The sequence below is a fragment of the Aulonocara sp. 'chitande type north' Nkhata Bay genome, linkage group LG22, assembly GCF_057382095.1.
Source record: "Aulonocara sp. 'chitande type north' Nkhata Bay isolate Kocher_YH1m ecotype deep benthic linkage group LG22, A_spYH_male_GT1.1, whole genome shotgun sequence".
Taxonomy (NCBI): domain Eukaryota; kingdom Metazoa; phylum Chordata; class Actinopteri; order Cichliformes; family Cichlidae; genus Aulonocara; species Aulonocara sp. 'chitande type north' Nkhata Bay.
The window spans coordinates 37,043,171-37,056,113 of NC_141364.1; the positions used below are offsets into that span (position 1 = coordinate 37,043,171).

A 12,943-nucleotide genomic window follows, 5' to 3' on the forward strand; every position below is an offset into this window, starting at 1 on the left:
TTTCTGTCTTCATAGTAAGAAGCGTCCACATCGTCAGTCAGCCTGCGACTTCTCCTCGCCACAGGTTTCCGCACCGGCTGCTGGCACTTGCAGGTGCGTCCAGTTTTATCTCTGCCGCAAACATGCGCTCCACCAGACCCAAAGTGCACACAGGTGTAATTAGGTGGAAGTATGGTGTAAACAAAAAAATCCTTACAGGATACCCACTGTCACCAAGCAATAATGTATTATGATTTCCTCTCTCAAACTGAGCAGTCAGTGATGAGTTTAAAAAAATCCGGGACCATGTATAGATCTTGGAAATCACTGGAAAAGCAGTTCTTGCTATTTCCTGTTCCTCAGCATCTGGGGTGGAGGGACGTTTTATGGGAATATGGGTTCCGTTGTTGCAGCCTATGTAATCATTATTTTGGGACTTGATTTGGGATTTATTTTACTTTGTTGTTCTGTTGACCATTTGCAGTTCCCAACTTTAAGCTCAGTTGTCTTGATGGTTTACATTTTAGTGTTTGCTTTTTTTGTTTGTTTGTGTGTTTGTTTTTGTATGTGATTGTGTTTCTATTGGAGACGCAAAGCCACATAGATGCAAACAACAGAAAAGTAACTCTATTTGATTGGCTGAAGGTTTTCAGTGATATAAATAGGCAGAAAAGCTTGTTATATTATTTCACTGTGGTCTTAGTGAACCAATAAAGTTTTCAAATATTTATCCACCACTGCTTTTAATGATGTAATTTAATTTTTTAGGTGACAGAAAATCAGAATGGCTCCATCTGTAAAGCGTCACAGGTAAGAAGCAGTTTTCTGATATTTAGGCTGTACACACCTGATTTGTCAGATTAAACTTCAGCTCTGTTTATGTTTCCAGCTGTGAGGTTTTTGTGTTTTGTCATGAGTATAGTGTTATTCGTCATGTAATTTTTCTGACCTGTGGATTTATTTATGTAGTGAGGATTAGAGATGTGTACTTATGGTACTTGATCTGCAGCACAAGTAAACTGGAGTTTATGATGTTTAAACAAAACAAAAGAAAGTAACAAATAATTATTGTTGATTGTAAAATTTTTTTTTTTTCCTGTCCCATTTGGTTCTTTTGCCATCAGAATTACTGTCTGACAAAAAATACATATATCAATCACCTCGATCACCTGTTGAGAAAGAAAAAAGAGAAAACAAGCAAAAAAAAAAAGAGCAATATAATAAACAACATCATCGCGATGACCTATGTGAATATAACAGTAAATACTAAATATTAAACATTATTGTGCAGCACGTAAGATCGACAGCGCACAGTGTGCTTTGAGGTAGGAGCCAAAAAGGGTGTAGTTTGTGGGTGTGATCACCCGTGTGTACACCTGTGAGCATGGACGCGCTTGTTTTTAAAAGGTTCCTTCATGCAATGATCTGCTAGAGGGTGTGGGGGGGGCCACAGCCCCGTCCTCCAGGGCATGAAGCAGGTATGGAGGAGATCAAAACTCCAGACATCCAGAGGCCCCCAGAACACAAGAGACCAAGGAAGACCAACAGAGGGGCAGCCGCGCCACTATCCCGGAAAGAGCTGAGGAGAGTCCCAGATGAGGGGTCGCTCAGCAGCCGCGGAGCAGAAGCCAGGGGGGATTGCAATATCTCCCCCTCCTGCAGAGTGAGTTCCTGGAGAGGAGACCTCCTGCAAGATGTAACAGCCTCCCCCACCAGTTGATTGTTGATTGTAAATTGGCATGAGTGTGATATGAAATCCAAGCATCATGGACATAACCTGTAATGAGCTGGATTAACTGAAAAGTGAAATTTCCGATTGAATCAAGGAATATGGAGCACATCTGTACACTGACTTAACCTCTTATTGAAGACTGCCTTTCACACAGAGGGAGAAGAGATGCACAGGAGTGAAATGAAACAAATACTTCTAGGAAATATACTTAAATAATTCAGAAACATTGACAGACAGTAACAACCACTGTTGTGACTGAAGATGAGGACCCGACTCTGACTGTAGACTGAACCCTTGAACCAAACACTCACAGGATGTATGGACTCAGGATTGTAGATGGTTCAGTGCAGAAATGGCAACTTATATCCCAAGCACAAAGCTTCTGAACATACAAAACAAATTACTGTGATGCTATGACTTCAGGAGGATAGACATAACAGTAATTATTTGGCATTAAGCTCCATACAGTGAGGCTGACTGATTGGGCTACAGGAGCACGAGAGACAGGATGACAATGGATTGTAAAAGGAAAAATGTTCTTATAAACTTTATAACAATCATAATATCTTCTGTATTTCAGGTTGAAACATAACCTTCCTGTTGTGTCTCATGTCCCACCTGTCAAAAGAGAAAAAAGTACAGTACAATCATCTCTGTCTCATGTAAAAGGAAGGCTGAAATAATTATTTTCCATCCATAAAGAAACTGCATGTGTTGCCATATGTTGCAGGTGAGGATGACTCCCCAGCAGGTGTTTCACAGATTGTATCTGCAAATAAAGGTGAGCGTTTCCCCTTAAAGAAGCCGGCTGGTGCCACATTGAGGAAAGCAAGGCTTGAGGACACCATTTACAAAGATAATTTTCTTGTGGTGAACGGTTGGGGGAAATTCTACCTTCCGAAGGTTGTAACCATGCAGGTTATTGGTGTGGTCGAAGGCATCTCGTTCCCATGTGAGCAGCTCGTTCTGATGACCTGTGAGGACCAACAGGTATATGCCTATGATGAAGAGGAGCTGCATCTGGTGGCTTCAAGCATGAAGCAGTTACGTGACGAGGGAATGGAGTATCCAGGCTCCACGGTTTATCACAGGGGAGAGGCCTTTAAAGACATGGTGAGAAGTTAAATTTGTTTACTGGACTTGTTCGTTAATAAAGATGATCATCTGTAAACACTGTCACTAAATTATGTTATTGTCTGTTGTGTGTAGCCCAGGGAGAATCGGGCAGACACGAGCATGAGCGATTTGGGCAAGAGGTTGGACGAAGAGTATAAGAAGCTGGTGGCAGAAAGGAAATCCAGCATCCTGGAATATCTGAAACACAGCAGAAAGCAGAAGTTTGAAAGTTTTTAAAAGTTGTGGTCAGAGTTATATTGTTGGATTGTCATTTATGCTTAGAAACATATACTCATTAATGATTAGAGTTATATAATTGATTGCATATTGATAGGATGTCTGATCCTAGTCTGCAAAGACTGTGTGCATTCCAGAGCACTCAAATTGTAAGGTGATTAATTGCAAATAATGTTACAAATTTTTTAGGTTGTTTTCAAAGATAATGTGCCGCATTACTGTAAAATAGTGTATTTTCAGCACATTAGCAGTGTAAAAATAAAGGCAATTTATCATTTGTCAATTTGCAGTAATTTAGCATACCCATTACAAATATTTACTCTTTTTGATGGTCATTTACAGTTGAAATTTCAGTTATTTACAGTAATTATTACATACATTTTTAAGTGTAAGTCCTTTTCCATTTGTTTTACTTAATGTGTACCACTAGGTTCTGTTTTGGTGACTTCTGCTCTTTGTGCTAAGATGACCTAGGTGAATGGAGGACTCCATAGTATAATTCCGTTTTTGCATAAAAAATTAATACCCAACTGTAAAAGTTATATTTGTTGTTTTAACCTTTGTGAGGGTTTAATTTGCATTTTCTAAGGCAAATAACAGAAATCAGACAACAAGCTGCAGCAACTGGAAAGGTTCTGTATAAATAAAAAATTAAATCGGGTGGATGCACTTAATGGTGGTTTAGCTAAACTGAAAATTTGTTCATTTCAAGCGTGGTTCTTTAATCATATTCAACCATTTACCTGAAAGATAAATCTTTGATTTGAAAACATATCTATTTCTTTGTCAGTGTCCCTGACTGTCATGTGATTTTGAGTATTGACACTGATTTTAGTGTAGGAAACAAAATATATATATATTTTTTTTCAGTCAGTTTGTGTCATACTAAAATTGGGAGCCTATTTATCATAGCGTGAAGTATTAAAGCTGACAACCACAATTTAAAATAGCTTCTGTTTGCCTCTCTCTCTCACACACATACTAATGGACACCAGACAACAGCTGATTAACAGCAGGGACTGTTCATGTGTCAGATTTTCAAATTTAAGGCCCTCATTATTATAATGGACGACCAATATACATCACATGTTGTAAATTGTACAATATCAGCTATCAATGTGTTATAGGAGTTTATCAGCATACTGTAGTGGGTCAGGGTTGTTTGGGGTGGGACAGCTATGTTCTGTTGTTCCAGGCCGCAGGTTATGTTGCCATGGTTACAGGTGACGCTGTCTCTCTGCGACTGTGTGTTTCTGGGTGGAGAGAGCGCCTTTTTGTTGTTGTTGTTGTGTTTCTGTTGAATGCTAATAAACGGCTGTGCTCCCGGGCTAACTCGCGGGAAGCAAGACCAAACGACACCTCTGTCTCCTCCTTGTCTGAGCCACAATACATTATTTCTAAGATGAAAGACTTTAATTACATTTTTTGAACTTTTTGCAGTTATCACTGCCGTTAGTGCTGTAACATCCCTTCAGCTTTTATAACCATTCTGTTTACCTCCAAACACCGATCAACAGACAATCCCACCACAATTTTTTCAGCAATTGCATCATCTAGTTTTTCATTGTTTCAGACTGCCATAGTGGGCAAATGCTGAAGTCAACTTATTTAAAAACTTTGTCACTGCATTACAATTTTTAATTGAAATGCAAATCTTCTGTTGTGCAAGATCAGAGCCCTTAAATGGTAATTCATTCAAGCTCTATTCACAAAACAAAAGTAATTCCTCTGCTTAGCAACTGGCACATTTGTGTGTGCATTCATTTGTTTATCCTGCCACATGTTGCACATGAATGCACCCAGAGCAACTATGTAATGTGACGTGTCACGTCAAAGTATGTAGGCAGGAATAGTTTGACTGAAGTGGGAGAGCTACATTTCCAGTTTCATTTACTGTGCACTTGCAATGGTGAGTTTCTGCTTTTATGCAGTTTTCAATTTTATTTTATTTTTTAAAACAAATATCTTCAATATCTTTTTGGGTTATCACTGAAATGTTTAATTTGGTAATGTGTTGTTTTCTTCCGTATTGCTTTAGACTTCTATGGAAGACAGCAGGTATCTATTAACTGGTCTTAAAAGTTTATCAGAGCATTATACTTTTTTATTTAACTCTAAAAAAATTAACTGTTGTTCATCATTTTAAAAGAGAATGTGAAGACACTGAAGCATATAATTCTAAGAAAAACAGTTTGATAATGATTGAGGAAATGCTGAAACTGAAGACCACGATTCAACAAGACACTACAACATTGATTGATGAGGTACTTTATCTGATGGGGACATAATGAATGGTACTGTCAGCGTGTTTTGAACACACCATTTTTATACAGCATGGAAAATGATATATTTTTGTGCAAACAGATGCTTCACAGCATCTTCTTTCTGGGAAATATCATGCAAACATCAGTTTCTCCTGAAGATATCATCCCTGATACGGAGATCTTTCAAAACTTAAGGCAAGACTATCGAAGGCCTTTTGAACTCTATTCCACTCATCTGCCCAGGCGGAGTCCGTTCTCCTGTGTGCTTGACATGGTAAGAAAATATGACTGCTACTTTCATTCAGTAATGATTCATTTTCACTCAAACTTCATGTATAAATTAATATCAAATCCAAAGAAAAACTAAAGCACCTTCTGTACATTATGGTTCAGTGCCAAACAGAAGGTGATATGGGCAGAAATCTGTGCCATTAGAAACTGAATTTGAATAAGTTAAATTTGAATTTGAATTGCTCAGATTGAATCTGAATTGTAACTTGAATAAATGCTTTTAAAAACTGAATATGAATTATCCTAATTTGAAATTCAATTTATTGGTTTGAAAATGATCATCACTAAATTGAAATTGAATTTTATATTTTGAAAATGAATTGATTTGCTTTGAAACTGCATTTTATCCTTTGAAAATTTAGCTCTCGAATAATTTCAGATTCACTTCTCACCATTCAGTTTCAGTTCTACAATTCAATTTCAGTTCCAAAATTCTGTTTTTTGGAACTTACATCCGGTTCCGGTTCAAGCGCAGATTAATAGAACTACGTTTTACTAGCGGACCGAAAGTGTTACTGACGGGAATCTACAGCGTCTTGAGCTGAATTAAGACTTCAGAAGTCATTCGTCATGTCGAATGACCAGCGGATAAACTCTCAGGTTGGTAATAAATGTACTACATGTATAAGAACAAGCGTCATGTTAACAAATGATAGCCGTACAGTAACTGTTATGCTTATTGTAGCTGTTAGCTAAAAACGGTAATTTAGCGTAGTTTGCCCTGAATTCAGCTTTGACAACAAATATGATCGACTGTTTCTAGTAGAATTCCAAAGTTGTCATCTTGTACCCTCTCAGAGTACCCCCTCTGTATGCTTGCAGAGACCCCTACAGTAGAGAAACATGCAAAACGGTGTCCAAACCTTTGTATTTTAGCTTTATTTATGTCTTACACAGCATCCCAACTCTTTAGCTAACTTAATAACTTTAGCTAAAGTGAATAGTTAGTCTAATTCATTAGTGCAGCATTACTGGATCACCTCTGTTTGAAGTGTTATGTGACTGTCACTGTGTTTAACTACCATAATAATTCTTAGGGTACTGAGTGCATGCTTAATTAGGTTTTTTTTTAACACACTACTCCATTACTATGTTTGACAGGCTGAAGTTGTCGGGTCACCTCCTAAATCGACCATCTTTTACAGGTGTTTTGTGCCAGAAATGGAGTGTCCACTGAAGACTGAAGATACTGAATCTCTACGCCTTGCCATCCATCCCTCTTGTGCCTTCATCTAGACAAGAGACATTAACTTAACCACTCTCATATGCTCTGTACCTACATCACCTTCCCTGACAGTCGTAGCTTGGCTCATCTGAGGGTGAAATTATAAGAATGTGTTATTTTGCAAAGTGCTCTCCAGGGTTCCTAAATAAAATATGGCATTGAGGTCATTTCTTTTGAATTAATCCCTTCTTCTGAAATATAAGAACATCTCCTGGTTTTAATGGCACTTTGGATTTCTTTACTTTCTGTTCCACTTCCAACCCCAAATAGATGCTGAGAAGCTGCCACAGTAACATGGAAGAGGGAACGAAGTTGGAAAGGACTACTATAAATAAACCTAATGCCTAACAATGTAAAATGTAAAATAAGAAAAATAATAATAATAAAGATAAAAGATGAAGTAACAAGTTTTTAGTTTATTCCAAATGATCATCCAGATGTCTGTGACATGTGATGACAAACACCATAATGGAAGGCCTTTGTCATCACATGCTTAAATTCATATATTTTTGCACATGCTGAACAGGCAGTCAGACATGCTGTAACTGTTGGGTAGAAAACTGCATGAACACCATACAGCAGGGGTCTCAAACTCCAGTCCTCGAGGGCCGCTGTCCTGCAACTTTTCCATGTGTCCCTGTTGCAATACACCTAGTAGGTCATTAGCAAGACTAAATAACTTGACTGCATGCTGAGGTGGCAATTCAGCCATTTCATTCATGTTACAGCAGCTCATGAGTGAATGAACATGGTGCAATAAAACTATTTTAGAAGTATATGTTCCCAAATACATACATTTACTTAAATTTACTTGAGTGGGGTTAGGGGTTGCCACCTCAGCATGCAGTCAAATTCTATACTCTTGCTAATGACCTACTAATTGTATTCAGGTGTGTTGCACCAGGGACACATGGAAAAGTTTCATGACACCGGCTCTTGAGGACTGGAGTTTGAGACCCCTGTCATACGGAATATGACAGGTGTGGTTGAACTGCATGAAGACTCTGAAGTTTCTCTTCTCTTCTGGCAGGACAGGAATGTGGCCTTGTCTTTGTGGGGGTTAGACAAGGCCACATTATTTTTTCCTTTCTACCAATAGAAAGGAAAAAATTATGTGCATATTTCCACGAGAGAAATCCCATGCCTCGACCGTCGTTGACCGCCGCCATGATTTTAGCCTACATCACAGCGTCATGTGCGCTTTTTACATCCAACACAAAAACTGCAGTCGTGGTGCTTTGATTGTACTCAGAACTCGGAAATTCTGCCTTCCGAATAGGAATAGGAAGGATGAGCTGCACACAGGGCTGGACTGGGACAAAAAAATAAGCCCGGGCGTTTTGACTAGAGACTGGCCCACCATTATAGGAAAAATCATAAAGCCTTTGAATGAAAACAAACGCTGTTGTGACAGCGATGCACACTGTTTTCATGTTATATATGTATCAATCTATCAATCGTTTGTTGTAAGATTCAGATAATTATTTTTTAAAAGCTTTTAAATGAGAATAAGAAAGAAAAGTATTTCCTTGTGCCCCCCTTTCCCTGTTAATTCCCTACCTGGCCCCCCTGGCAAAACTTTGCTAGACCCGCCCCTGCACAGTTACCAGCTGTCAGCTACTTAGAAAAGGATCCTGGTGTTATTTGTCTCTCAGAAACAGTTCATAACTTCCCTTCAACTCATTCATGTCACCTAAAAGGTAAACCTGTTTCTCCATCACCTGTTCAGCTCTGATGATCCAGTAAGGACATCTCCTGGTTTCATCTTCATGTTTCCCTCTCACCACATAACCAAACCGACATCATGACCAGCAGCTTTACAGCTGTGGCTCCAGCAAACATCAGCTGATACTAGGAATGAATATCAAATAAATTCTAACAACAGCTGACCAAGCTTAAACATGCTGCTGTTGTTTAGCGCGACATCCGCTGGTTTCCTCTTTCTGGCACAAAGTGGGCGAGAGAAAAGCTGATCAGCTGATCATTGATCAGTTTCATGATTGAAGTAGAAACAGGAGAGAGAGGGGAGAGAATGAGAGAAGAAGAGGCAGCTGTGCAGCAAAGACACAGAATAACTCCAGCTTTGTGTCTTTTTTCATTGTAGCTGAAGTCCGGGACAAACTGTTCCTTTTCACCTCAATACGAAACACATAATATTTTCTCTGAATACGAGACGATTCCATTTTTTATGGGACGGTTGGAAACTCTAATAATTAACCTTATGAATAAAATAAAGTTCAACATCAGTAACATCATAGCACCCACCCAGCTGTATAGAAACTCTGTCATGCTAGCTAATACCCATTACGAAAAAGTCAGCATAACGAAAATAAACTCCACCTAAACTTGGTTTATATCTGACCCAGATAGACTGCAGGTCATAACTTCTTACCTGAAGTTCAGTTCACCTGGCACTCGGACCGGGGGCCGCCTCGGGTCTCTGCTCCTCCTGCGTCCCCTTTCCTCACCCACCTGCTGGCCTTCACCACTTGCTAATGTTACTGAATCTGTGGATAGCCGATAGCCACCACACAAAGTAATGAATAACGACCCTATCTTAATCCTAGTAACGATTAACGCGGTCCTGATTTTGGCATAATAACTAGTTACCGTGCTCGTTACCACAATAATAATGTAGTTACTGTAACACGTTAGTCCCAACACTGGTCTTGTGTGACAATCTGGTAATAAGAAACCTTTTAATAGGCAGGTGGGACTGAACCAGCTGACTTTAATTTGATCTAACTGAGACATCAGCTAGTGTCATGACTCTCCATGTGTACAATACTGTTCCCTGTGTAATTTCTGAATTTACATTGCCCACAAATCCATCCAGTGCATTTTCTCTCACGCACTCATACCACTGCTTTGTTTCTTTTTAAAATCAGCTTAGACACAGCAAAATATTTCAGCATAAAGTTTAAACTTGTGAGCATGTCATGATCCAACAGGGCTGTCACAGAGTTTCATTTCATGATAACTGGTAAAAAACATATTCTAAGTATTGATATGATAGTAATAGTTATGGAAATTTGGAAAAAGAATTGTAACATCAATATCTGTAACCATTTCCAGATCGTCCGGCAGAAAAATCCTGAGAATGAAGAACAAATAAAGAACAGTCTACAAGATCTTGTTAACAGCTTGGAATCAAATCTTCTGGTCTCATCCACCATCTGTATCTCTCAGAACAATAACAGTTCAGCCAGGTACTACGGAGTCTCCATGTCCACCAAAGGCTCTAACCCAGGGAAAATTGTGATTGGTGCCTCCTGTCTTAGCAAATGGCATGAATATGTATCTGGTGCAGTGATGACCTATTATCCAGTAATGGTCAGGAAAACTTACTTTGATGGAACTTGTGCTGATCAGCTGAGTGGGATTTTTCACTATATCTTCTCACTTTCTTTAGAGCTACAGACGGTACCTAAGATTTGGAAACATGCGATCATTGTTCCTGTTGCTAAGGGCAGTTCTCCTAAGGCACTGAATGATTTTAGGCCTGTGGCTCTGACTTCTTTAGTGATGAAGACATTTGAGAAGATAATTAAGAAGGAGATTTTAATGCAGGTTGAACACCATCTTGACCCCTTCCAGTTTGCCTATAGAGCAGGGAGAGGTGTGGAGGATGCTGCTGTCACACTCCTGCATCTCTTGTATAAGCATCTTGAGGCCCCCCACACCCATGCAAGATTATTATTTGCTGACTTTTCATCTGCATTTAATACAATTCAACCCCTCTTACTTGCTGACAGGCTTTACAATCATTTCAAGCTTGACACTAGTCTGGTCGGCTGGGTGACAGACTTTCTGACTAATAGGTCACAATGTGTGAGGGTAAATCATGTCTTTTCTGATGTGCTCTCCTCCTCTACTGGATCACCCCAGGGTTGTTGCCTCTCTCCCCTTCTGTTCATTCTGTACACAAATGAGTGTCGCAGCAATTTCACAAACAGACACATCCTGAAGTTTGCTGACGACACAGTAATCGTCAGTCTTCTAGTGGGGGACGAGTCAGGCCATGGACAGGTTGTAGATGATTTTGTGAATTGGTGTGATGAGTCCTTCCTCTCACTTAACGTGTCAAAAACTAAAGACATGATTATTGATTTTAGGAAGTCCTCTTATAGCTCATCACCCACTATCATTAAAACTGCCGATATTGGGATCGTTGAGAGTTATAAATATCTAGGTGTGGTACTTGACCATAAACTGTGTTTTGAATCTCATGCTGATGCCACTACTAAAAAAGTTCAACAAAGACTGTTCTTTTTAAGGAAAATGAGATCTTTTAATGTCTCATCTGAGATGTTGTCCTTGTTTTATAGAAGTTTTATCGAATCTGTGATCTCTTTTTGTATCGCTGCCTGGTTTGGTAACCTGACGGTGAAGAATAAGAATCGGCTGGGACTTCTGATAAAAACTGCTAGCAAAATTTCAGGGCGCTGGCAAGATGGACTTTTGGCCATTTACAATAGAAATGTGCTTAGAAAGGCTCATTCTATTATTAATTGTGTGAACCATCCACTTCACAGTGAGTTTGAGTTGTTGCCTTCCGGCCGCCGTTTTAGAGTACCTCCGAGGAGGACTAAAAGACTCCAGGTCTCTTTTATCCCTACTGCGTCTTGTCTCCTTAATGGCAAATAATTGTCCTTGAATTTTCTATCATTATTATTGTTATTATTGTTTTATAGTATTGTTCTGTTTGTTCTTATCCTCCTGCTGCTAAACTAATTTCCCCTTGTGGGACAATAAAAAAATTGAATTGAATTGAATTGAAAGTGGGTATAATTGGCCGTTTTTGACTACTTATGATTTTACCTCTACATTTCACCTTTAAAAATTATTCATCTTGCCTTGTTTGGAGCAGACGCTCGCGAAACACAAGTGGATGCTGTGTAATTATTCAAAGCTATACGAAGACAACACACTAGTAATGACTTCATGAACTTCTTCACAAATAAAATTTTTATCATTAGAGAAAAAATTACCAGTAATCATCCCACAGATGTAATATTATCTACAGCTACTCTTAGTACCATTGATGTGAAGTTAGACTCTTTTTCTCTAATTGATCTTTCTGAGTTAACTTCAATAATTACTTCTTCCAAACCATCAACGTGTCTTTTAGACCCCATTCCTACAAAACTGCTCAAAGAAGTCCTGCCATTAATTAATTCTTCGATCTTAAATATGATCAACCTATCTCTAATAATCGGCTATGTACCACAGGCCTTCAAGCTGGCTGTAGTTAAACCTTTACTCAAAAAGCATCTCTAGACCCAGCAGTCTTAGCTAATTATAGGCCAATCTCCAACCTTCCTTTCATATCAAAAATCCTTGAAAGAGTAGTTGTCAAACAGCTAACAGATCATCTGCAGAGGAATGGTTTATTTGAAGAGTTTCAGTCAGGTTTCAGAGCTCATCACAGCACAGAAACAGCTTTAGTGAAGGTTACAAATGATCTTCTTATGGCCTCTGACAGTGGACTCATCTCTGTGCTTGTCCTGCTAGACCTCAGTGCAGCGTTCGATACTGTCAACCATAATATCCTATTAGAGCGATTAGAACATGCTGTAGGTATTACAGGTACTGCACTGCAGTGGTTTGTATCATATCTATCTAATAGACTCCAGTTTGTGCATGTAAATGGAGAGTCCTCTTCACACACTGAGGTTAATTATGGAGTTCCACAGGGTTCAGTGCTAGGACCAATTCTGTTTACATTATACATGCTTCCCTTAGGCAGCATCATTAGAAGACATAGCATACATTTTCACTGCTATGCAGATGACACCCAGCTCTATCTGTCCATGAAGCCAGATAACACACACCAATGAGTTAAACTGCAGGAATGTCTTAAAGACATAAAGACCTGGATGGCCGCTAACTTTCTGCTTCTTAATTCAGATCAAAATGAGGTTATTGTACTCGGCCCTGAAAAGCTTAGAAATATGGTATCTAAGCAGATTCTTACTCTGGATGGCATTACCTTGGCCTCCAGTAATGCTGTGAGGAACCTTGGAGTCATTTTTGACCAGGATATGTCCTTCAACGCACATATTAAACAAATATGTAAGACTGTGTTCTTCCATTTGC

At 39.1% G+C, this 12,943-nt stretch overlaps 1 protein-coding gene across 1 annotated transcript; it reads left to right on the forward strand.

The window, feature by feature from the left end:
- Positions 1-763: 763 nt before the first annotated feature.
- On the forward strand, positions 764-3,064 carry LOC147304632 (uncharacterized). The gene is made up of 4 exons (XM_086281376.1): positions 764-789; positions 2,292-2,347; positions 2,442-2,824; positions 2,921-3,064. Exons 1-4 carry the CDS (start codon positions 764-766, stop codon positions 3,062-3,064), a joined length of 609 nt encoding a protein of 202 aa, XP_086137502.1.
- The last annotated feature ends 9,879 nt before the right edge of the window (positions 3,065-12,943 follow it).

Bases quoted from the DNA above. Each gene is read 5' to 3' on its own strand.
- LOC147304632 (XM_086281376.1), top strand. From the start codon at position 764: ATGGCTCCATCTGTAAAGCGTCACAG. The intron at 2,348-2,441 runs GTACAGTACAAT...CATATGTTGCAG, and splicing joins ACCTGTCAAAAGAGAAAAAA to GTGAGGATGACTCCCCAGCA. The intron at 2,825-2,920 runs GTGAGAAGTTAA...TGTTGTGTGTAG, and splicing joins GAGAGGCCTTTAAAGACATG to CCCAGGGAGAATCGGGCAGA.